We start from the raw sequence: 24,865 nt of genomic DNA on the forward strand, positions 1-24,865 counted from the left end.
TTGCAACTAGCCTGTTGTTGCAATCTATCTCATCGCAACAAGGGCTTTGTTGCAGGATCTGGGTCCTTTAGAGAAATCACTGCTCGTGCTCCTCCCGATCTCCCGCCGAGTCTGCCACCTTCCTGTGGTACTCCGACCACCTCAAGCTTGCCGTGGAACAATCGCCAATATCTGTCCGCGGCGCCGCTGGTGTGAGAGGGGCCAGCTTCTGCAGCCCGACCCCCGCATGCCATGGCCTTGCAAGCGTCGCAGTCGCCTCGCTGCCATGACCGCCGCTCGAGGGGCATGCCTGAGCTCCGCTCTGGCCTCCCCTCTAGCCTCCGCCGTTGCTCCGTCGGCGGTGCTCTTTTATTCTTTTCCGCAACAACGGCCTTGTTGCAAAAGCACACCCGCAACATTATCTTTGTTACAGAAATTTCTCGATTCATACCACAAACACGTCATCTTTTTCAGTAAAAAAATCTGCAACATTATTCATGTTGTAGTAGTCCTCCCGCAACATCATCTATGTTGCAAAAAATAAAGACAAAAAGAATTGCAACAGAATATTTGTTGTAAAAGTTTCTGCAACAAGGCCTTTGTTGCAAACATTTCTGCAACAAGACCTCTGTACATATACGAGCTCCACAATAATATTACCAAATACAGCATCAGGCACGAGCAAATGGGATCAAAATACTCCAATTCATGTAGTTAGGGAAATAAACTCAGCTTGAGACAAAAGGCCAGGCTAAAAATGTATCATGTTTGGAAATAAAATTAAGTAGATTATCATAGGTGTGAAATAAAATTAAGTGGATTATCCAATCAAACATGGAGTGGAGATCTTTGTGCTTCAAGCTAACTCATGATCAACAACATTAGCTTCATGTGGACAATTTCAAATGATACATTCATAAACTCTCTTGGCAGCATTCCTCGTAGATGGTAACAAACATAATCTGGATCACCTTCATGAAGTCATAGTTTACAATCGGATAGTTGACTTTAGGGACCCACTAAACCTTGTACATGTCTGTGGGGCATCTCATTATACTTGTGGTGCAACAAATATAATGCCAAGTGTTCACGGAGTCCTTCGGCGTCAGACTGGCAATCAATGAATTATGTTATAAGCATTATAGTAAAGCATAACCAGATGTTTCCACTATTAATGAAATGTGAAAAAAGTACTGTATGTGACACATTTGATTAGAGAGAAATAATATTTACTAAGATTTATTGGCATTTTAGTGATGCCTACTCAATTTGAAAACGCATACTTCTCTATTGTTATATGGGAGTATTTAGGCAACCATGGCAGATGAGAAAAGAGAGGAATGACTACTTACATCGTTAAAGAAGATATGTTTCTCTCCATCATATAAATCTAATGCCTTCATGATAAATATACCACTGTCGGATCTATCCAATTAGATAAAGAAAAGGAAAGCGAAGGGGCATGGTTAAATTAGTTCGTAAAATAATCCATTTAACATTTAAGAGAAATGGTGAAAAATTGGAAAAGTTTGTGCTATATTGCATTAAATATTTGAGCATAAAACTCAACTCGTTGTCTGAGTTTGATATGGTATGGAAGGTAATGTCCATGTCTTTGATTTTTACGCTATGGAGCTGAGGATATGCACTATGAAAATCTTCCCGGAAGTTGCATACAATAGACTGTGCTTGTGTTATCAATTCGTCAGTGCACCCCATTGGGCTCAATACCTCGAACCGTCTCTTCCAAAAATTTGCTACAACTAGGTACCAAGTCTTGGAATTTAGCAATGGTACAAGAACCTGCAGAGGTGATCATGTCATGTCGTAATGATTAGTTTTGTACATGCATTGAAGCAATGAAAAACTGGAAAATGTTATACATGGTGATAAGAAATGACTATACAAAGTGCCATAAATGTATACTCACTGCATCCATGTTTTCGAGTTTGAATCCCTGGTTGGGCTCAGATAGGTAGTTTGAAATGTTTTCTCGGCATGGGGAGGGGCCTTGAAGCATTTTCTGTATGAGAAAAATAGATATGTGGAAAATAAAAATAAGATCACTGTATATAATGATATATACTCCCTCCGTCTAGGTGTGTAAGTCACCTTATGAAAATCAAAATGTTTCTTGTTTTTTGACATAAATAAAGGAATCAACCAATAAGAGATGTGGGGCGTGTATGCTTTTAATGACTTGAGACTACCAAACATAACATGCAGTGGTCAGTTCGTTGCATACAATGGTATTAATTAGCAAATAAACATTAAGTTCTCTCGTTTTTCTCTCCACCTTGGTTGTGTTGCACAACCTAAGATGACTTATTCACCTAGACGAAGACTAGCCACAATGAAGAGTAACATACACTAGTAACATACCTAGCCACAATGGAGAGTAACATACACATATCCCTAGACTATATTACTACCTTCATAGTGGGTAGTAACTTAAGTGTGGTAACATGCAAAGATTCATTTATTAGGTTATAGACTCATATTGCATTGGGACATGTGATGTTACAGTAACTAGCTAAGTTACTACAACTATCTCTCTCCTCATTAACTCATTGCCACATAAGCAAATTTGCTGAGTTGGACTCGATGTTACTGCTGAAGTTACTCCCACTGTGGCTAGTCGAAGGGGGTACTACCTCTTTTCTGGTTTATAGGGCTCAATTTGTAAATCTCTCCAACCAAGATAGATGATGAGTGGTGGAATAAATTTCGTAGTTTGCAAAAATACTTAATTACTACACTCGTTTTTCTTAAAAAGTTGTATTACCGATGCATTAATTACAATGCATGCATCCATGACCATTAAATAACCAAAAACTTCAACATGCATTGGTTAGTTTTTTCTTGATCCTTGCATGCAGCATGTTGAAATCTGAACAAGTCATGATGAGTAGTAGAGCTCAGACTTATAAAATGGAAAAACGATTTTTTTGAGATGAGCCCTATAAACCGGAAAGAAGGAAGTACTAATTAACAAAGTATATTAAGAATGATAAACATGATTAGTAGGTTTATTTTAGAGGTATTGAATGTGGGAGTACATACATACTCCAATGAATACAAAAAATTAGTGAAAAAAGGAGCGAAAAGTAGTAAAAACAAGCTAATGGGGTTAAGTGGAATACTAAAACAAGCTAATGAATACAGAAAATTAGTGGGAGTAATCTAAAACAAATCTACCACCACGAAAACACAAACATTTTTTTATCAAACAATGTAATGATGTAATGTGTAAAATTCAATAAAACAGGATATTACCACTTTAAACAAATATACCTCAATCACATATTAATTAAATTGCTTATGGGGATGGATGAAAATAAATGCACTCACTCCAAGCTCGGAATGCAACACATGCTTCAAGAAATGTGCATCACGCTGTTCTGAAATGATAGCTTTGCCCATCATGTTGATAACATGTTTTGATATAGTATAACCGTTCACACCCATTGATAGTCCAAATGTCCTATGGTCCACCCATGTTTCTTCTATCTGCACAACTCTAGGGCTTCTTCATGCACATCAATTTTTTAAGAAAATAATACAAAAGTGAAGTGAGAAGTCAATTAATTAAATCAAATTTCATTTCAAGAATTTACAAGGGAGAAATGTGTCTGTATCGTGAGTTTCACGAAAGATTCCATTTTCCATAACTAATTACCTCTGCCCTCGGGACGGTATTCCTCGAATAAAATATTCATAGTCTTCCTTCCCTCTGGATGTTGTGCGGAAACAGATGCTTGATGGCGCATGTCCCTGTGTGGTGTGCGATAAATAGCGTCTCCTTACATAACTCAGTTCACTCGCAAAATTTGGGGGAGTGGTTGAAATGACCCACTGAGGCTGTAGAAGTTGCAGTGCCTGCTCTAATTCATTACTAGAGGAGTGATTGGAGAAACAAACACGCCATACATTACCATCCTGCTCAGCTTCTGTTAGGCTGGGTTTCCGGTTTTGAGCATAGGCATTGGAATACCGCCATGCTGAAGGACGAATAAATAAAGGTTCTGGCTGATCGCTAGCCCTTGCCTCTTCGAGCTTCTCGGCTGCTATCTTATTTAGCTCCTCGGATCGAACTGGCAGTACCTGCCAAGTTAAGAAGTTAGAATATCTATTTACCTCTAGAATCCTAATGCAAAGTTGTGGATGTAATCTTTTTTAGTAATTTTTGCCGCACATAATATGATATTACAATGTTCTCTCACTCTTGGAGTAAATCTTGACATGTGTGCACGTGCATGTGTGTGTATCATGTTAGTGGGCTAGCTGTTGTGCATGCTAGTTGAGTGGTGTACGTGCCAATGACGCCCAGGTCATATGGCCGTTGAGGAGAGTTGCGCAAGTCCCGAGGATAACCATGTTAGTATAAAGTTGAGTCATCTATTTTGGAACGGAGAGAGTATGTAGCTAGCGGGTTGTTAACTGGATGTTGTTAGTTAGCGAGCATAGTGCGTGGAGTTAGTGGTTAGTGGAGAATGACGTGAGGCCGTGTGTGGTGGCTGGTGTGCGTGCGTGCATCTCCTGTACGTGTTACTTAAGTGATTAGATGAATGAGAGAAAAGTGTGACCATGAGGGCTGGAGAAAATATGTAGCCTCTATTACATTATTTTCTCATATGTGGGTGTAATTTGAAGAAACAAATAACATAATGGAAGGTCGCATTAACAGAATTGAATGTATTTCATAGATTAACACACCTGGAAGCGACCAGTTGGATCATCAGTGATTATTTCAGGGACAGTGTGGGACAATGTGTTAAAACAATCCAAGTACAGTCCCTTATCAACATAGATTTTCGATCTAAATGACCTTGACACCTCTTTTAAGATATCTTCTTGGCCAAGTCTTTGACATCCAAGATAAATGAAAGGTGCACGCGAATGCTTTGATATGCAAGCTATAACCTGCAATCAGGGAGCCGTTTCTTAGTCCAATAAGTCACAACAAGCATATATAAAGCCTCAGTCTAGAAGGAAACCTGCTGAATCGCAGACTCCTTGCTCGGAAACTCGAGGAATTTGGGAAATGTCAAGTCCAGGTACACAGTGTCCAACCGGCAAAGATTTGCTTCCAATTTCAGTAGCAATTTCTGCACACAATGTGATGTGAGCCGACAGTCCCCCGTGTGCAGTATGGTACCAAATGGACCCTCGAACAACAACATAACCGCTCCTGGAGTCACAGCGCACGGAAAGTGTCAACCGCCCAGCCCCAACCATGTTCAATTTGCAGCGCGTGTATTATTAAATATGTGAACATGTTTATGACTAATAAGTGTGGAATTGTCTTTAGAATTGATCTAATGATACTCATTTTCTAATGTATATGTTGATAGTTTTCTTCTAGAAACTTAATCAATTATTAAAAAAATGAAACAATGTATAGACTCAATAAAAAGCGAAGAGGGCAACTGGCGAGAAATATATTTTGATAAATAGAAAAAAATATTAAGTTGTATTAATTACTATTTATGTTTGTTGGATGTTGTTGTGTGTATGTTTTTTTTTCAGTTTTCTATGCAATATATGGGCAGTACATGACAAGGTTTCAAATTTTGGTCATGGTAAGTTTCCATAACTCACCGAAATTTAAAAAAAAAACAAGTTCATCTAAATTTTGATCAATCAAAATCCAATTAATTTTAACAAAATTTGAAAAGTTTATGTTTCTTTTAAAATAGTTGGCATCTGTTCCCAAATTTTAAGCTTACAAATATTTTGGTACCCTCCAAAATTACTAAAATTTCAGAAATTTAGTTGAAATTTAGAACCTTAATACATGATAGAGGTAGATTCTTTGGGTCTTCCTTTTATTCATATTAATGCAGACATATTACTCTTTGAACGATGGGCACTATTCTATACACAGTGTACTTACTTTTCACACACATGTGGTCTATAATAGATTTATATATACACAGACGAGACTTGGGTCATGTATAATTCTTGAATTGGCCTATTTGTTAGGCACATCTTTTTTCTTCCTCGGATATAACACCAAATATTATATAGTATATAACTCAATTGTTAAAAAGCACTAAACATCGATTGGGTGGCTAGTAGGGCTTCAGGCTTTAGTCTACCCAGAAGGAAACTCCATGTTTAACATTTAATGCCTTATTACGTGTATGTAGTGGCGGAAGCAAGTGTGAACTTGATGTAGAAAGCTTAAAACTTGGTGTTCTACTAATTTTATTGTAGGATTACCTGGAGTATTTTACACCTTTTTCCAAAAAATAATTGTTGTACATCTGTACACCCAAGTACTACTTTATTATTTCCATTCAATTGTTTATGACTCGTTGATGCAGATTATTCTTTTATCTGAGGTTTCTATTGACAACGAGAGAATTTGATAGACGGTGTGGCCGTTCTCCAACTTGCTAGATTCAAGATTACCAGCACAGTGATTGGCATCGTAGGCGGTGACGGAAAAGGCGCCGCCAGGGTCGTCCACCACCCACCTCTTTCCCACCTCCATTTCCACAAACTTAACCCGCTCCAGCTACAATTAATACAACCAAACCGGACGAGAGGTCTCGATTAATCAGCACAAACACCGTACCAAACAGGAACTAGCAAAATTTAACCGAGGCTCTCCAGCAGCAAGTATCTAACCTGGGGATAGCGTTCGAGGGCGAGGCGCATGGTGAGCTGCGTGGCGTAGACGGTGTCGCCGGGGCCGGCCCAGGCACCGGCAATGTGGTCCGTGTGCGCGTGGGTGATGAAGCGGTGGCACCGGTGGCGGCGGGATGGGCCCCATGTGTCGACGGTGAAGGGGAGACCCAGCGGCATCTCCGGCGGCGTCCTCATCGTAGCTGAAGCTTTACCGGAGCTACGGCTTGGTTCTCCACTCTCCACTCCGCGCTGTCTTGTTTTGGTGGATGGAGTACGTAGCTAGGTTGCGTCCGTTTATATACTAGCAGGTAGCAGCTGAGGGGAAAGTGGTGCCTTCCGGAGGAAGGAAGAGAGCGCCTTAGTTGATTTGCACCTTTAGTTCTTTTACATGGACGGTTAGGCTTTACACGTCCGACCACCTACCTAGTACCACCTTTGCCTGGCTGCTCTCGACACGAATACAAACAGTTAAACATTTAACTAGAAGTATAATTAGCTTGTTGTGTTGGCAGCATCCTATTGGTTGGACATTAGCCCATATGTTTGTTGGACTGACGCATGCATGGATTACTACAAGCAATAATCACTGGAGAGGAGTGCAACTTGGCTTGATACTAGAGCATTTCTGTCACATCCAAATTTTCCCTAGGTTTAGGATGTGCATTTATAATCATTTGCATCCATGATTTTCCTTGCATATTTGGTTTTTGAAACAAACATGGCCAATTCTTCTATACCTACTAATAAAGGGACTAATGTTTCTGCCTGTCCGTCATCAAATGTCACCCCTAAGTGGCAAAAATGATTCTTTTTTCTTAAGTCGTGGCTGTTTGTGTTTGGTTCATCTACAAATATACCCTCACACGACACAAGCACACAAAGCATGTGACTGGCTAGCATCCATCAGGAGGTCTGGGTTCGATCCCTGGTTCTCCCAATTTTTTCTGACTTTTCTCCATGAATTTCATTTGGCGTAAGATAGAGCTGCATCTCCAAGTGTCGTTTAGCAGATGGGCTGCACAATGTAATCTGAGCCCGGCTATTCTCTTTTAAACTTTTTTTTGCAGACCCAAGTACTTTTTAAAATATTTATATCTTTCAACCCTAACTCCAAATTTAGCATGTTATATATGGAAATCGCTCAGAAAACTCTGTAGCTGCTAAATATAAGGAGGCAGACGAGGAGCACATGGGGACGCTCCCCCTTGTAATCTTAGCCAGTTGGCTTGTGTTTGGGGATCAGTGCAAGTTTAACCGGAATGATTTTCAATGTCTCAATATAGCAGCCGTGAGTATATATCACTAGTAGAAAAAAGGTCAAACGTGAAGCACAATAGTGCCGGTTTGAATTTCAGCCGGCACTAATGTGTACAATAGCACCGGTTCGTGGCGGCGATCAATAGCACCGGTTTGTGGCGGCGATCAATAGCACCGGTTCGTGGCGAACCTTTAGTACCGATTCATGCCACGAACCGGTACTAAAGAGGCTGTGTCAGCCTGCGGTCAGGCTATGGCCCCACCATCACCATTTAGTGCCGGTTCGTAACACGAACCGGTACTAATGAGGTTATGGCAAGCTGTTTTTAGTCCCACCTCGCCAAGAGAGAGGGACTAGGAGCGGTTTATAAGCCCTGAGTGCAGAGACGATGAAGAAGAGGCTCAATGCTCACGTTGCTTAGTTTCAAGCCTCCAGGAATATGGTAGATTGCACGGAGCTACACGCAGTGCAGTTTACACTATTCTGAAAGGCTTGAAGCAAATTAACGAGCATTGCACCTCTTTTTTATTTTTAATAACTTATTACAACTCCGGACTTCTTCTGTTATGGCAAAAACTAATTGCACGTCGGCATTTCTTTTTTTAAAACTTTGGTTATAACTCCAGACTTTGACCATCAGGTTTTGCAGAAAAGAAAAAATAGCAGAAAAGAAAAAATAGCAGAAAAGAAAAAAACTATATAAAAAAACTATTCAGAAATAAATAGAAGAAAATAAATATAGCAGAAAAGAAAAAACTACTCAGAAATAAATAGAAGAAAAAATAAAGCAGAAAAGAAAAAAAAATATTTGCTATTTTTCAATCGTTCACAAAATGACCGTGAAATTGAAAATCACTACAAAATGAACTCTGAAAATTTTTAATTTTGGCAAACTAGATGAATAAAACTACTCACAAATAAATAGAAGAAAATAAATATAACAGAAAAGTAAAAACTATACAAAAAACTACGCAGAAATAAATAGAAGAAAATAAAGCAGAAAATAAAAAAACTATAAAAAAAATTGGGGCGCTGGCCTGTGGGTCTGCTAAGCCCACAGGCGTGCAATTACAGGCCTTAAAGGCCAAGCAGACTCACAGGGCAGCGCGCAGAGTTTAGGCCCATAAGCCTGCTATATAGAAGAGTTCGAAGAGGTAGCCGCGGCTGGGTTTATAAACCAGTGCGGCTGCCCTTCGCCCGGCGAGGTGGGACTAAACTTTGGGGTGGCAGCGCGAGGCCACCAACCGGTACTAAAGACCATCCTTTAGTACCGGTTGGAGCCACCAACCGAAAATTCAGGCCTGATCTCCCCACTTCTTTCGTCTCCAACCTCTCGCGCGCCGCTCGAACCCGTCCTCGCCGCCCGTCGTCGTCGTCGCTGTCCCCGCCGCCGCCCGTCGTCGTCGCCGTCTCGCGCCGCCGCCCCGAACGCCGCGCGCCGCCGTCCGTCGTCGTCCCGCCGCGGTCCCGTACGTCTCTCGCTCTCGCGTATACCCGCCGCGCCGCCGTCCGTCGTCGTCGCACCCGGCCCGTATGGCGGCGCCCCCCCGCCCGTACGTACGCCGTACGCCGCCGCCCCCGCCCCGTACGCCGGCGCCCCCGCTCGTACGTACGGGGCGGCGGCGTACGGGGCCGCACACATACACACATACACACACATATATACGTACACACTACACACACATACACACACACACACACATATTTTTACTTATTTTCTGTTTTTTAGAAAAGTTAATTAGATGATCGAATGTTTGATTAATGTCGAATGTTAGATAGATAGAAAATTGTCGAACTAGAGATTTGAACTAGTTGAATAATTAATATAACTAGTTTATTTTTAGTAAAAAAATTATCGAACTAGTTTATTTAGGTATATGAGATTTGAACTAGTTCAATAATTAATATAACTAGTTTATTTTTAGTAAGAAAATTGTCAAACTAGTTTATTTAGGTATATGAGATTTGAACTAGTTCAATAATTAATATAACTAGTTTATTTTTAGTAAGAAAATTTAGGTATCTGAGATTTGATACAGTTTATTCAAAAATAGTTGACAACTAATTTGTAATAGGTGTTTAATGTTTCACCTATATGAACATAGGAAATGTCATCTGACGACGAAAAAGATTTCATTATGTGCGAACACTGTGAAGATCAGCGCGGCCTGTGCGACAGAAATTTCCTTGTTGATGGTAGGCGCTTCAGCATCAAGCTGGATGAGACATTCGAAGTTGACACAGTAAGTTAATTTGTCAATTATTATTTGAATGCAAAACTTATGCTTCATTTGCTTCAACTTATAATTTTAAATTTTCACTATTCTACTAGCGCATCCCCTGCCATGCAAGAATTTTTGTCTTGGATAAGATAGGTTTTAGTGCTATAGATGATATGGAGGTAAAGAGAGTTTACTTGAAGACGGAGCATGGGTATACTTTCAACGTCAAATTATATAATGGAGACACATACACCCATTTTGAATGCAAAACTTGGCAAGCACTATGCAAGGCTTATGCATTTGAGCCTGGTATGGTTGTCACCTTTGATATTCGTCTGAAAGATGATATTGAAGGTAATATAGACATCTGGGTCGATGTGCAAACGCCTCCAGTTCTACCATTATGTGAGTTTTTCTCAACCATGCATGCATATGTTTATGTCTTTGATACAGTTTATTCAAAAATAGTTGACAACTAATTTGTATTGTCAGCTTATTTCGGTTCAAGCAAACATGTCCGGCGCTTGGTAGACAGGACCTACTACTGCCCCGGGGCTCAACTAAACTACGAGGAGATAAGTCATTATGTTTCATGGCTTGAGGATCTTAATACTATCAAGACAAATTTTTTTCCTGAACTTAGAAATGTTAGTACTCAAAACGTGCGACCAATGGTGATCGTATTGAACTACGGTCACATCTATAATCGAAAGATGGTAAGATTTTAACTATTTGTCTTTAGTTAGTGCATCTTTTGCATACATTATTTTTGAAACTAAACTTTCATTGCTTAGTATATTAATTATTATACGATGTTCTTCAACAGGGACTTCCGATGACGGTTGTGCCTCAGTGGATCGAGACTAAAGGTGACATGTCAATGGTTAGCTTACGGCCAAGATATCCTACATTGCACATGAGTGCATTCAGGATTTCTGAAAGCGAAGAATGCTTAATAGTGAAAGATTGGAGCAAAATTATTAACGATCGCAGAGAAGTACTAGGGGGCAGCAAGGAGAAGCGCAACCCAAGATTAGGAGACAGATTCATCTGCATGCTCCAATATGATGAATCAGGAGAGCTATACATGTTCTATGCTATTCTACCTGAGAGGGAGCAGCATTAGTTCATGCTCTTAATTAGTGTCTCATGTCCGTGTCCTGAACTTCGATGTTGGTGATGATTATGTTGAACTCAATGATATCTTTGCTTCTGTTACAAAGTGAATGTTTCCTCTTTAAGCTAGCCAGTGTTGGTGATGATTAGATAGCTAGCGGTAATGACTATGATGATTAAATAGTGGTAATTAGACGACTACGATGATTTTTAGCTAGCTAGAGTTTATTTATTTATTAATATACGATGATGATGATGATGATGATGATGACGACTACAACTCATTATAACGTAAAACAATCCTAAATTAAATTGATAACACAAATTTAATTGAAAAATACAAAATAAAACAAAAACCCACAAACATTTAGTACCGGTTGGTGTTACCAACCGGTACTAAAGGGTTCCCAGCCCCCGGAGCTGGCTCGTGCCACGTGGTTTCCCTTTAGCACCGGTTCGTGCTGAACCGGTACTAAAGGGGGGGCCTTTAGTGCCCACACTTTAGTGCCGGTTATGGAACCGGCACTAAAGGGCCTTATGAAGCGGTGCTATTGCCCGGTTCTGCACTAGTGTATGCACAGTTTCAATCTGTCCAAGTGTCCATACACATTATTTAATTCCAGGCAGGGTGCACATGTCTGTGCAGAATCGAGCGCCTGATTCATTTATGAACTTCCTGGAAGTCATTTTATTATATGCACAGCCGTCACATACCAAACCAAGCATATATCTTTTCAAGTCACTTGTTGATTCATCTGTGCTGTCAGTTATTTTAAGTTTGATTCGGTAACAATGACGAGAAGTTGTAATTCTCTTCCAGGCACCAGTTCAGTACACGTTGGAAGAAGGATTTGGAGAGACCCGCCCCCATGCGTCAACTATGTTCAATGAAATGTGGAGCGTGGTTTTAAATGGAGATTCTTGGTATCGTGTGTCCGGACGTAAGTCAGTAGGAGAGCAAGAAGGTGACGAGGTTAACAGCTTCCCGTGCAACGGAAGCGTGAAATGATGTCATGGAATCTCACAATTAGCCTGTTGCAATTCAAGATTAGAGAAGTGATAGTATGTATCTTTGTAATGAATGAATAAAAAGAATTCTGCTCAGTGTATTATTGTGTATTTTTTATGTCACTTGTGGTAGTTAATCAAATGGTATGTTAATTTGAGAAATGCTTTGCCTGAACAACTAAGCTTTCTTCAATGAATCAATGTAGGTCGATGAAAAATCGTGGAGTACACGGCTGTTTCTCCAAAATGGGACAAGTTGAGTTGCATGTCAAACCAACGTACATGCATGGTAAAGTTCCGCGTTGAGGGTCCCACATGAATGCATGCAATTTCTGAACACAAGTTACTCCTAGTTCATTAATGCTCTGCGTGTCTAAGATAGGTAGGCCAACGAAGTCACTTTCGTGCCACAAAGCGTGCGCCCGAGTTACTACACGCACTTTTAAACGCACCATCTCCCCATTGGATGATTTATGGAATCAGGGGTAACAATGTTTGGAACAAAGTGTGCATCCGTTTTTTACTAACTTTATACACCAGGTGTCACACAATGAAAATAAAGAAGTCTTTTCCATTATAAATCAAGAGTTCAGTTCACTGCAGGGAGCTTTGAACTCCTTATTTATTGTACTAGAAAAAAAGAGTGTGCATTAAGAATCCATTATCCGTGGAGAAAAAAGGTGGGAGATTGAGGAGCGTGATGCATTGAATTGAAGCTCTGGTTATTGGGCGTTACCAGTTGAGTAGGATGCATGCACGCCATGTCGGAAGTCAAAACAGGAATGACACTATGCATCATTTAATACGAAAACCGCTAGAGCTATACACGGCAAAAATCATCCAATACGCACAAAGCTAATATAGCGGATGGAATCTCGAGGCAATTGAATGAGCGAGATTGCAGTGAGCGTAGTCGCCAGGTGCTCCAACGCATTTTCGCTAAATATAATATTATCTTGCATGCTAGTCATTTTTAAAATTATGTTTATGTTGCACCCTTAATTATGTTTATGCCACAGGAAAAATTAATTGATCCATGTGGTCTTAAACCCATGACCTCAACCACAGTTTAGAAGGTTGCAACCAATTGAGCTGGGCTATGATGGTGTTAAGCTGGTCATAGTAAGGAGTAACTTATACTAGTGTCATGCATATGACACTAGTCTAAGGTACTGTCTTTATAGTGCAAAGTATCATAGTGTCATAGATGACTTCATTTATTAGCCTATAGACTAATTTTACCTCGGAAAGCGCTATGTTACAGTAACATATTATGTTACTCCAAACACCTCTTTCCTTATTAAATACTTGTCACATAAGCAAAATTGCCTTGGGGTGTGTTAAGTTACTACCTAAGTTACCCCCATTATGACCAGCCTTAGAACTTTGGGTTCGGTGCCCAATAAAATAGTCCCGTCTTGAATTTTTTGCATCAAATTCCACAAGTTTATATACGTGCGTAAGTTGTCTGGAAAATAAACATGTCGGTCCTCTAAAAATAGTCCCGTCTCATGGGATGTTGTGGCGCTAAATTAAGTATGAATGATTGATTTAAATGGGCATATAAAATAAAGAATGAAACGAATAAATGGTGTGATAGGTGGGCATAAAAAAGGAACGGAAGGTTAAAAAAAATATGGAGAGAATTACGCAAAGGAATTGGTATTGATACCAAAGGCGTGGCAAGCATGCAACAATGAAAAGGAATTTATACTGACGGACGTGGGAGGGGCACCCATATATGCGTTGTTGCGCAGTGTGCGGACGTCATGTGCAACAAAAATAATGAAACCAGAAAGGTGAGAGGCGCTATGTAAGCGTCGAGTTGCATGCAACAAACCAGGGTCATTTTGCTCAGATGCAAACATTTTTTTATTAACCTTCAAGGGTATACAGAGATGGCCTGAAACACATTTAACATAACCCTTTATTAAGGTTTTTTCATGACTTGGTGCAAATTTCAAACATTGCTTCAACTTACAAATAGTGCCTTGGTATGAAAGAATTGAAAATTAAGCTCTTTAAGATCAGAATCATCGTACAAAACCCATACCAAAAGTATTGTATGTGTAGGATGCTTCTTAATGTACTATGTTTTTGTATTTCTGCTAGACCTCGGTGTGCGCCTTTCTGCAGTGGCCGGGTGGCACCATTGAGATGTTGTTGGGCCATGCTGATCGATATTTTGATGGACACATCAATTATCTCTCTCGTTGCAATGCACGGGCATATGTGCTAGTAAACCTTAAACCATCATAGAGTTTAACTAATGGTGATGTAGTTTCTCTGAATAAAAGTTTTATAAAAACAATGCATAAGGGCGGGAAAGAAATTTTCTAAGATAAATATTTGCCTATTTCCATAAATATAAATACTTTGTAAAAGGGCCCAATAGGAGTTGACAAAAATAATTTGTCAAAATCCACAAAGATAATGTGCACACCACCAGAAATATTCCAAAGTGAATTTAAGGCAAGTTTGCGGTTGGGAGAATAAATAAATCCAAATTATATTTGAATTTACATAAGACAAAAGAGAATAGGAAAAAGAAAAGAAAGGAAAAACGGCCCAGTCAACCAGCCAGGCCAACTGAGGCCCAGCTAGAGCTGGGCCCACCCGCTCTCTCTCTTCTCTCTCTCATTGGGAGGCAGGACCCACCCATCAGGCTCACCCCTAACCTCGTACAACAGCGGGGCGACGTGCATGCGCCCACGATCTCCACTTCCCGCCCATCGTGCACATCAGCCCAAGCCAGCATGTCCTTTAAATAGCCCCCGATGCCCTGCAAAAGCCCCCAACTTGCGACAAACATTGTTGTCAGACCATTCCGCCGCAAGCTCAACCTTTTCGCCATTGACCTAGCTCAACGTCGGCCAAATTCCGGCGAGGCAGGCCACCAGTAGCCCAACCACCGCCACCGTTCGACCCACCGCTCCACGGAACCTTCTGGACATCATCCGCAAGCCCAGAGACCACGGGAGCACCAAGTTCGTCGGAGCCCGAAGCACAATGCCGTCATCGACGACGATCCGGTAAGCCTCGTGGTCAATTTGGTCGTGCACCTTGTCCACTCGCCTCCTCTGTCTTGTGCTCATCTTCCTAACAATTTCATTCCCCATTTCACCCAGAAAACGAGCACATCGACAACACCCGAAGCTTCTTCCCATCACCCATAACTGAGGCGACCCTGCATTGTCATCTCCTTCACCCTCGAGGACCAAAGAGGTCACCAGCGTAACCATCTTCGACCACCGCGTCCGTCCGTGCCCTCCGTGACACCTAGTACCCTCTCAGGTGCTGTTTCGTCGAGTCCGAGGCGCGCGTCGCCCTTCTCGATGATTCTGGCAAGTCTTCGATGACCTAGCCGCCGTGGTGAGGCCTGATGAAACCCTAGACGTTTGATCTGGATCGTACGATTTAGATTAGATAGCTTAAAAGAATCGGTATGGTTAGATTTTGGCCATTGCATCTAGATCTAACGGTTAGGTTTTAATTTTATTCCAAATCGGTATCGATGAAACAGGGAGTGCCATGTAGCCAACCATATCCAAAATATTATCCAGAACAATTACGTTTAATTTAAATGACTGGCAGTTTTGCATAAAAGACCCTAGAACTCCAAAACATCATAGTAACTGATTATCTAGGATTCTTTTTTAAGATTAAACCTTAGGGAATGAACTTATTGCAGAAATTTACAATTTAAATTTGAATTTCAAATAGAATGGTTTAATTTTTAAAATAGGCATGAATTAAAATATATTAATCCAAAATCAATGATTCTTTTTGTTAACTGAAGCTAGAGGAACATAGTTTAACTTAGTTGCTCGCGTGTTGTGATGGGGTCGGTGGGTGGTTGCCTTGTAGCGGCCGCTGGCCCTGACGTGGGTAGGGGACATGGATCCAGTGACTTGCCCACAGCCAGTCACGCCGTAACTGGTGGGCTGGCAGCCGTTGGATGCAGGGGGGCGGTCCAGATTTAAATACTGTAGCAGAAAGTACTGCAAACCGTGATGTAGACTAAAACACTATAGAAGGGGGTACTGTAGACCAAAGCACTGTAGATGTGGTACTGTTCATGCAGATCTTCTCGTCGGTTCTAAATCAGACGGTGTGGAGAGGGGGGCCAGTTACCGTACTGTTCACCGGTGACTTGCCCACAGCCAGTCACCGGATCTCAGTCCGTGGTAGGCATGAGGCGATGGCCCCGTCATTGCCGATGGTATGCTCGTAATTAGTTCCGTCATCATGACTTGATGGAGGAACATCGCCGGAGGCGCTTCAGATTGAAGTGAATGTTGGTCGGAGCGTCGCCAGTCTCTGGCCCTGGGGACTCCGAATCTCCTTAGAGGTCCGAGTGAGTGACTTTGTTGACGGGTTGGAGGCCGGCGCTTTCATCCTCCCTTGTGAGGCAGAGCGGCCCCTCAGGTTGGTCATAGTGGGGAGTAACTTAGACTAGTATCATGCATATGACACTAGTCTAAGTTACTACCTCTCTAGTGCAAAGTAACATAGTAGTAGTGTCATAGATGGTTTCAGTTATTAGCTTGTAGACTCACCGTTTTCTTGGAAAACGCTATGTTACAGTAACATATTATATTACAATAATATATTATGTTACTCTAAACACTTCTCTCCCCATTAAATACATGCCACATAAGCAAACTTGTCTTGGACTGCGCTATGTTACTTGTTAAGTTAGTCCCACTATGACTAGCCTGATCGTTACTTTCATTGTCCGAGGCTGAGACGATGTTGACCAGATCGGTGTCGTCGATCATAATGAGGTTGATGATGAGGCAGTCTTCTGGCGTGTGGGTGAGACGGCTGCAGCCGCAGACCGTCACGACGGGTTCGGTGATCAGACGCGAGCTCCTCCAGATACGCGTGGCCAGGGTGGCTCACAGAGTTCGTCGGCCCTGGTGCTGGTGCATACTCTCTAGATCGGGGGCAGCCATCGTGGAGTACCGCAAAAGATCCTTGAGTGCTGGGGTGGGCTGGTAGGTTGACATTGACCCAACCCATCCCGTCGACGACAAAGGTGAAGGAGCCAAATGTCGGGCTCGTTCCCGATGGGAGGTCACTAGAAGATGAAACAGATCTGATCCAAGATCGGACTCCATCCAACGTCGTCCGTGCCTGGTGCGCCAACTGACAGTGCAAAATACTGTCAGATCCCTCGGTAGGGGTCCGAGCGCAGCTGGAAATCTTGGATTGGAGGTCGCACAAGGGATTTGTCCATATTCAGGCCTCCAGAGAGTAATACCCCGCATCCTGCTGGTTTTGATTATTTATGGTGGAGGAATACCTCGTGCGATGGGTTACAATGGTGTATGAGATTTCTACAGAGAGTTTACCTATCTAAGAATAGATGATGTAGAGGGGTCCTCGACCTTCCTTTATATAGGCCGGCCTAGGGTTTACAGGGTAGTAGATGTGATCTAGGGCGCCACTGTCCTTAGTCTTGGAGAACAAGAAGGTCTCCGGCTCTCTCTAGGGCTCCTCCTTGTACTAGGCCGAGCGGCCCCCTTGTTGGTGTTGAGGCCGGGCTTCCTTGGGAGAGCCACCTCCGGTTCATGGTACAGTCACCAAGCACCACTCACTGTGTGATAATGCAAATCCACTACCCAATGTTGCAATCAACGATGCCACTTCAAGACGGCGCCTAGGAATGACTTGCCACTACAACACCCGAGAAGGGTGTGTTGCTACAAAGGGCCCTGATGCTGCAAGGCAACATAGATTTGCCGCCACGTGATGTTGCAAACCCGGTGCAAATTGCTACAAGGGAGTGGCCACTGGTTGTCGACATTGATGCTCTAGAGGTGAACTGATGTTTCAATGCAGAACGGGTGTGTCGCTTGGTGCTGCGTGCGATAGTCGATGGTGATGCTTAGTGCTGCGAGGTGGGGAAGGGTCGTTGGCACATGCGTTGTGGTGGTGCTACGAGTCGAGTGGCAATGTCCATGATGTTGCGAGGGGCCGTGCCGCAAGGGCCTTTCCCGATGCGATGCGAGGAGAATGAAGCAGAGACAGTCCATACGCTGCGTTGACCAATGGCAAGACACGACGCTGGCTGTTGTTGCAAGAGAAACTCGCACCTTTGCAAGCCATGACGCAGTCCTACAAGTGTAGGACCCACACCATTGCTAGCCTACAAGTTGGGTCCCACACCACTCCAACAGCTAATCGGGCTAGGACAACTAGGACCAGTGGCGGAGGCAGTAATGCATATAATTGGACATTGGTGAGGGCCGACTGCAGGTAACAGTAAAAAAATGTCACTGTTCATTTGCATATTACCAAGGAAATTAGGATGTTGGGGTGGGCCCGGGCCCTGGCAGGCCCCCCTGTGCCTCCGCCACTGACTAGGACGTCCCAAGGTCGAGCGCTGCTACATCAAAAGGGGGAGCGCCATGTTGCAAATATTTTTCTTTGAGTGTAGTCAACCGCGGCTCATGGCGTAGTAAATTTTGGATAAACTGGTGTTTTCAATTTTATTTTATTTTAGTTTATAAAGAGTTTCTGGGTAATCAAATATTTGTTGGATATGCTTTTTAATTATAAGAAAAAAAATCCTTGCAAAATAAAACAAAATTTTGTTTCAAATCTCAACATTTTGTGTGTTTGTTGTAAAATATACTTTTTATGTTGCACTCATGTAAAATGCCCGACTCAGATTTCTTGCTCAACCCACCCTCGTTCCTTGGAGCAACGTAAGGGCATCTCCAACATGGACCCTCAAACCGTCCGCAATCGTCCGGGACACACGGTCTGGACGTGTTTTGCCATCAAACAGATCATGCATCGGTCTGCCAACCGGTTTGGGTGCACTTTTTCCCGCAAACCCAAAAAAAATCGAGGGGCTTTGCGGGAGTCAGGACACGAGCCACGTTGGACTCAAATACCCTAGGCCCACCCAAAACTAAGGCAGAGCATGCACTTTTTTAGCTGGATGCACTGTTTCCGTGGCAAAATCTTTCACTCTCTTCTTCCATCACATCATTCTCCACCCAATTCCCGTCATTTTCTCCCACTTTCTTCTTCCCTCCCGCCATCGGTGCATGGACCCGGAGGAGAACCTTTCGGAGATGGAGGTGGTGGAGGATTCGAGCATCATGCTCGCCCGGAAGATCAACTCGATGACACAGCAAAATCACCACATCAAAGCGAAGGTTGCGAAGGTGGAAACATTGAAGAAGTAGAAGGACGGCTGAGGCGAGCTGGTGGCGGAAGTGGCGGTGGTTGTGCTGGTGGCGGATGTGGTGGAGGTAAAGGACTAGGCAGCGAAGTCCCACTACTATCGTCGGCCGTGCAAATGCTGCTCTGGCTGGAGCATTCCAAGGCTCCATACTACTACGCTGCCAAGTAGCTCGGTAGGTTGTCCATGGCAACCGCCGCCTGGTAAGTGCCTTTCATCATCGACGTCGATGCGGCGTTGATACGTCTCCGTCGTATCTATAATTTTTGATTGTTCCATGCCAATATTCTACAACTTTCATATACTTTTGGCAACTTTTTATACTATTTTTGGGACTAACATATTGATCCAGTGCCCAGTGACAGTTCCTGTTTGTTGCATGTTTTTTGTTTCGCAGTAAATCCATATCAAACGGAGTCCAAACGGGATAAAAACTGACGAAGATTTTTTTTGGAATATATGTGATTTTTGGGAAGAAAAATCAACGCGAGACGATGCCCGAGGGGGCCACGAGGCAGGGGGGCGTGCCCTGGGCCCTTGTGGCCACCCCGTAAGGCGGTTGATGCCCTTCTTTCGCCACAAGAAAGCTAATATCCGTATAGAGACCGTGTTAAAATTTCAGCCCAATCGGAGTTACGGATCTCCAGGAATATAAGAAACGGTGAAAGGGCAGAATCTAAGAACGCAGAAACAGAGAGAGACAGAGAGACAGATCCAATCTCGGAGGGGCTCTCGCCCCTCCCACGCCATGGAGGCCAAGGACCAGAGGGGAAACCCTTCTCCCATCTAGGGAGGAGGTCAAGGAAGAAGAAGAAGGAGGGGGTCTCTCTCCCCTTCGCTTCCGGTGGCACTGGAATGTCACTGGGGGCCATCATCATCACCGCAATCTTCACCAACAACTTCACCACCATCATCACCAACTCTTCCCCCCTCTATGCAGCGGTGTAACCCCTCTTTTACCCGCTGTAATCTCTACTTAAACATGGTGCTCAACGCTATATATTATTTCCCAATGATGTATGGCTATCCTATGATGTTTGAGTAGATCCGTTTTGTCCTATGGGTTATTTGATGATCGTGATTGGTTTGAGTTGCATGTTTTATTATTGGTGCCGTCCTATAGTGCTCTCCGTGTCGCGCAAGCGTGAGGGATTCCCGCTGTAGGGTTTCCAATATGTTCATGATTTGCTTATGGTGGGTGGCGTGAGTGACAGAAGCACAGACCCGAGTAAGTAGGTTGTTTGCGTATGGGATAAAGAGGACTTGATACTTTAATGTTATGGTTGGGTTTTACCTTAATGATCTTCAGTAGTTGCGGATGCTTGCTAGAGTTCCAATCATAAGTGCATATGATCCAAGTAGAGAAAGTATGTTAGCTTATGCCTCTCCCTCAAATAAAATTGCAATAATGATTACCGGTCTAGTTATCGATTGCCTAGGGACAAATAACTTTCTCGTAACAAAAAGCTCTTTACTAAAACTAACTTAGTTGTGCCTTTACCTAAACAGCCCCTACTTTTTATTTACTTGCTCTTTATTATCTTGCAAACCTATCCAAAAACACCTACAAAATACTTCTAGTTTCATACTTGTTCTAGGTAAAGCGAACGTCAAGCATGCGTAGAGTTGTATCAGTGGTCGATAGAACTTGAGGGAATATTTGTTCTACCTTTAGATCCTCGTTGGGTTCGACACTCTTATCGAAAACTGTTGCGATCCCCTATACTTGTGGGTTATCAAGACCTTTTTCTGGCGCCGTTGCCGGGGAGTAATAGCGTGGGGTGAATATTCTCGTCTGTGCTTGTTTGCTTTATCACTAAGTAATTTTTATTTTCTGTTCTTAGTTGTTCTTTATCTTTAGTTATGGATATGGAACACGAAATACCAAAAAAATTAGGTGTACTTGCTGCTCATGGAGATGAGGAACTTCCTAAAACCCTCGATGCTCGTTATGTGACAGATATTATGTACTACTTTGATAATCCAGAGAAAACCCCATTCAATTTGGTAATGGGAGACACGTTGGATCAACATGAATACTTTAGGGATTATCGCTTGACTCAAAAGGGGAAACTATTGTGGGATCAAATTTATATGTTGAAATGGTATGCTAGGCAACTATGCTTGAGATATGATTATACTTGTTGCTCTAGGATGAAGTCTCCACACCTTCCCTTTTCATGCAAATTTAATGATAATGAAACCTTGGCTTCTTATGCTAGAGTTATATATGACGACTATGATGTGGAACAAATAGAAGAATTTGTTGCTTTTATGGGTGCTTATGAAATTGAATTTATGTTCAAAGAATATGAAAATCTTTATGATGCTGTTTACAGACCTGAAAATTTAGCTATCCTTAAATATTGTTACGAGAATTATGAATACAATTCTGACATTGATGCGTTTATTGAGAAAGTCTCCACTGTCCAAGAAGAGACTAATATTTTGCAGGAATCTATGGAAGAAGAAATTGACGAAACTGTGAGCTCATTGGATGAAAAAGATGAGGAGGAGAGCGAAGAACAAAAGGAGGAAGAGCGGATTGATCACCCGTGCCCACCTTCTAATGAGAGTAACTCTTCAACTCATACATTGTTTAATTTCCCTTCGTGCTTACCGAAGGATGAATGCTATGATAATTGCTATGATCCTGTTGATTCTTTTGAAATATCCCTTTTTGATGATGCTTGCTATGCTTGTGGCCAAGATGCTAATATGAATTAATTTTATGGAGATGAAATTGCTACAGTTCCTTATGTTAAACATGAAATTGTTGCTAATTAATTTTATGGAGATTAAATTGCTATAGTTCCTTATGTTAAACATGAAATTGTTGCTATTGCACCCACACATGATAGTCCTATTATCTTTTTGAATTCTCCAAACTACACTATATCAGAGAAGTTTGTGCTTATTAAGGATTATATTGATGGGTTGCCTTTTACTACTACACATGATGATTTTGATAGATATAATATGCATGTGCTTGCTGCTTCTACTTGCAATTATTATGAGAGAGGAACTACATCTCCACCTCTCTATGTTTCCAATACGATAAAATTGCAAGAAACTATTTGTACTATGCATTGGCCTTTACTATGTGTGCATGAATTGTTCTTTTATGACATGCCGATGCATAGGAAGAGAGTTAGACTTCGTCATTACTTTATATATGTTACTTTGTGCTCACTACTAAATTACAAATCATTGTTAATTAAAATTGGCTTTGATATACCTTGGGATCCAGGTGGATTCACTACTGGAGCACTATATGCCTAGCTTAATGGCTTTAAAGAAAGCGCTGCCAGGGAGACAACCCGGAAGTTTTAGAGAGTCATTTATTTCTGTTGAGTGATTTTATATAGTTTAAAAACAAAACAAAACAAAATAGGGGAACCCGAAACTTTTCAAAAAGAAAAGCGAAAGTGAGAAAGACAAGCATTGTTGAAGTGGGAGCACGCCTTGAACTTTGTTCATGCTCACGGAAACTTTGTGAATCTTGATTACAGAAACTTTTCAACAAAAATAATTATCCCCTTGTACAATTCCATTGTATTATAAAAATAACGCGCCAAGGTTTGCCTTTAGGATGTTTACAATGCTTGTTGGTTTGTGCGGTGCAGGACAGAAACTTTGGTTGTAGTGATCGATTTTACATTTTTTACTGGAACGTCAAATGGTTCTGATTCTTTTTGCAATGTATTTATTAACAAATTATTTATTTTTCCTAATTTTGGAAGAATTTGTAAAGTATCATAAGTATGGTGAATGTTCAGATTGTTACAGACTGTTCTGTTTTAGACAGATTCTGTTTTTGATGCATATATTGCTTGTTTTGATGAAACTAACGATTTATATCAGTGGATTAAGCCATGGAAAAGTTATATTACTGTAGACACAATGCAAAAATAAAATATGAATTGGTTTGCAACAGTACTTAGAGTAGTGATTTTCTTTATTATACTAACGGATCTTACCGAGTTTTCTGTTGAAGTTTTGTGTGGATGAAGTGTTCGATGATCGAGAAGGTATCGATGTGAGAAGAAGGAAGAGAGGAAAGAGATCAAGATTGGGGATGCCCGAGGCACCCAAAGTAAATATTCAAGGAGACTCAAGCGTCTAAGCTTGGGGATGCCCCGGAAGACATCCCCTCTTTCTTCAACAAGTATCGGTATGTTTTCAGATTCGTTTCGTTCATGCGATATGTGCAAATCTTGGAGCATATTTTGCATTTAGTTTTCACTTTTATTTTATGAACCATGCTGGTATGAGGTAGTCCTTGGTTGATTTATATAATGCTCATTGCACTTCACTTATATTCTTTGGGTATGGCTTTATAGAATGCTTCATGTGCTTCACTTATATCATTTGAAGTTTGGATTGCATGTTTCTCTTCACTTAGACAACCGCCATTTGTAGAATGGTCTTTTTCTTCACTTATATTTGTTAGAGAGTGGGCATATCTTTTGTAGAAAGAATTAAACTCTCTTGATTCACTTATATCTATTTAGAGAGATGACAGGAACTGGTCATTCACATGGTTAGTCATAAAATCCTACATAAAACTTGTAGATCACTAAATATGATATGTTTGATTCCTTGCAATAGTTTTGTGATATAAAGATGGTGATATTAGAGTCATGCTACTGGGTAGTTGTGGATTAGTAGAAATACTTGTGTTGAGGTTGGTGATTCCCGTAGCATGCACGTATGCTGAACTGTTATGTAACGAAGTCGGAGCATGAGGTATTTATTGATTGTCTTCCTTATGAGTGGCGGTCGGGGCCGAGCGATGGTATTTTCCTACCAATCTATCCCCCTAGGAGCATGCACGTAGTACTTTGTTTCGATGACTAATAGATTTTTGCAATAAGTATGTGAGTTCTTTATGACTAATGTTGAGTCCATGGATTATACGCACTCTCACCCTTCCACCGTTGCTAGCCTCTCTAGTACCGCGCAACTTTCACGGGTACCTTAAACCCACCATATACCTTCCTCAAAACAGCCACCATACCTACCTATTATGGCATTTCCATAGCCATTCCGAGATATATTGCCATGCAACTTCCATCATCATCATATACAAGACTTGAGCATTTATTGTCATATTGCCTGCATGATCGTAAGATAGCTAGCATGATGTTTTCATGACTTGTCCGTTTTTTGATGTCATTGCTACGCTAGATCATTGCACATCCTGGTACACCGCCGGAGGCATTCATATAGAGTCATATCTTTGTTCTAGATATCGAGTTGTAATATTGAGTTGTAAGTAAATAAAAGTGTGATGATCATCATTATTAGAGCATTGCCCTAGTGAGGAAAGGATGATGGAGACTATGATTCCCCCACAAGTCGGGATGAGACTCCGGACAAAAAAATAAAAAACATATTTTTTAAAAAAGAGAAAGGCCAAAAAAAAGAAGGCCCAAAAAAAGA

At 41.7% G+C, this 24,865-nt stretch overlaps 1 protein-coding gene across 2 annotated transcripts; it reads right to left on the reverse strand.

Moving 5' to 3' along the window:
• Positions 1-759: 759 nt before the first annotated feature.
• On the reverse strand, positions 760-6,877 carry LOC125515415 (5' exonuclease Apollo-like). 2 transcript variants are annotated; one of them, XM_048680884.1, is made up of 10 exons: positions 6,616-6,877; positions 6,397-6,502; positions 4,977-5,170; positions 4,696-4,902; positions 3,659-4,083; positions 3,331-3,508; positions 1,910-2,002; positions 1,550-1,782; positions 1,332-1,404; positions 760-1,089 (listed from the first exon to the last, which is right to left on the reverse strand). In XM_048680884.1, the coding sequence occupies exons 1-10, from the start codon at positions 6,808-6,810 to the stop codon at positions 988-990; spliced, it is 1,806 nt and encodes a 601-aa protein (XP_048536841.1). In that variant the 5' UTR covers positions 6,811-6,877; the 3' UTR covers positions 760-987. The 2 variants fall into 2 exon arrangements, with proteins under 2 accessions (XP_048536841.1, XP_048536842.1); XM_048680885.1 differs by lacking the exon at positions 4,696-4,902.
• Between the last annotated feature and the right edge of the window lie 17,988 nt (positions 6,878-24,865).

Source organism: Triticum urartu, chromosome 6 (assembly GCF_003073215.2).
Source record: "Triticum urartu cultivar G1812 chromosome 6, Tu2.1, whole genome shotgun sequence".
NCBI lineage: Eukaryota > Viridiplantae > Streptophyta > Magnoliopsida > Poales > Poaceae > Triticum > Triticum urartu.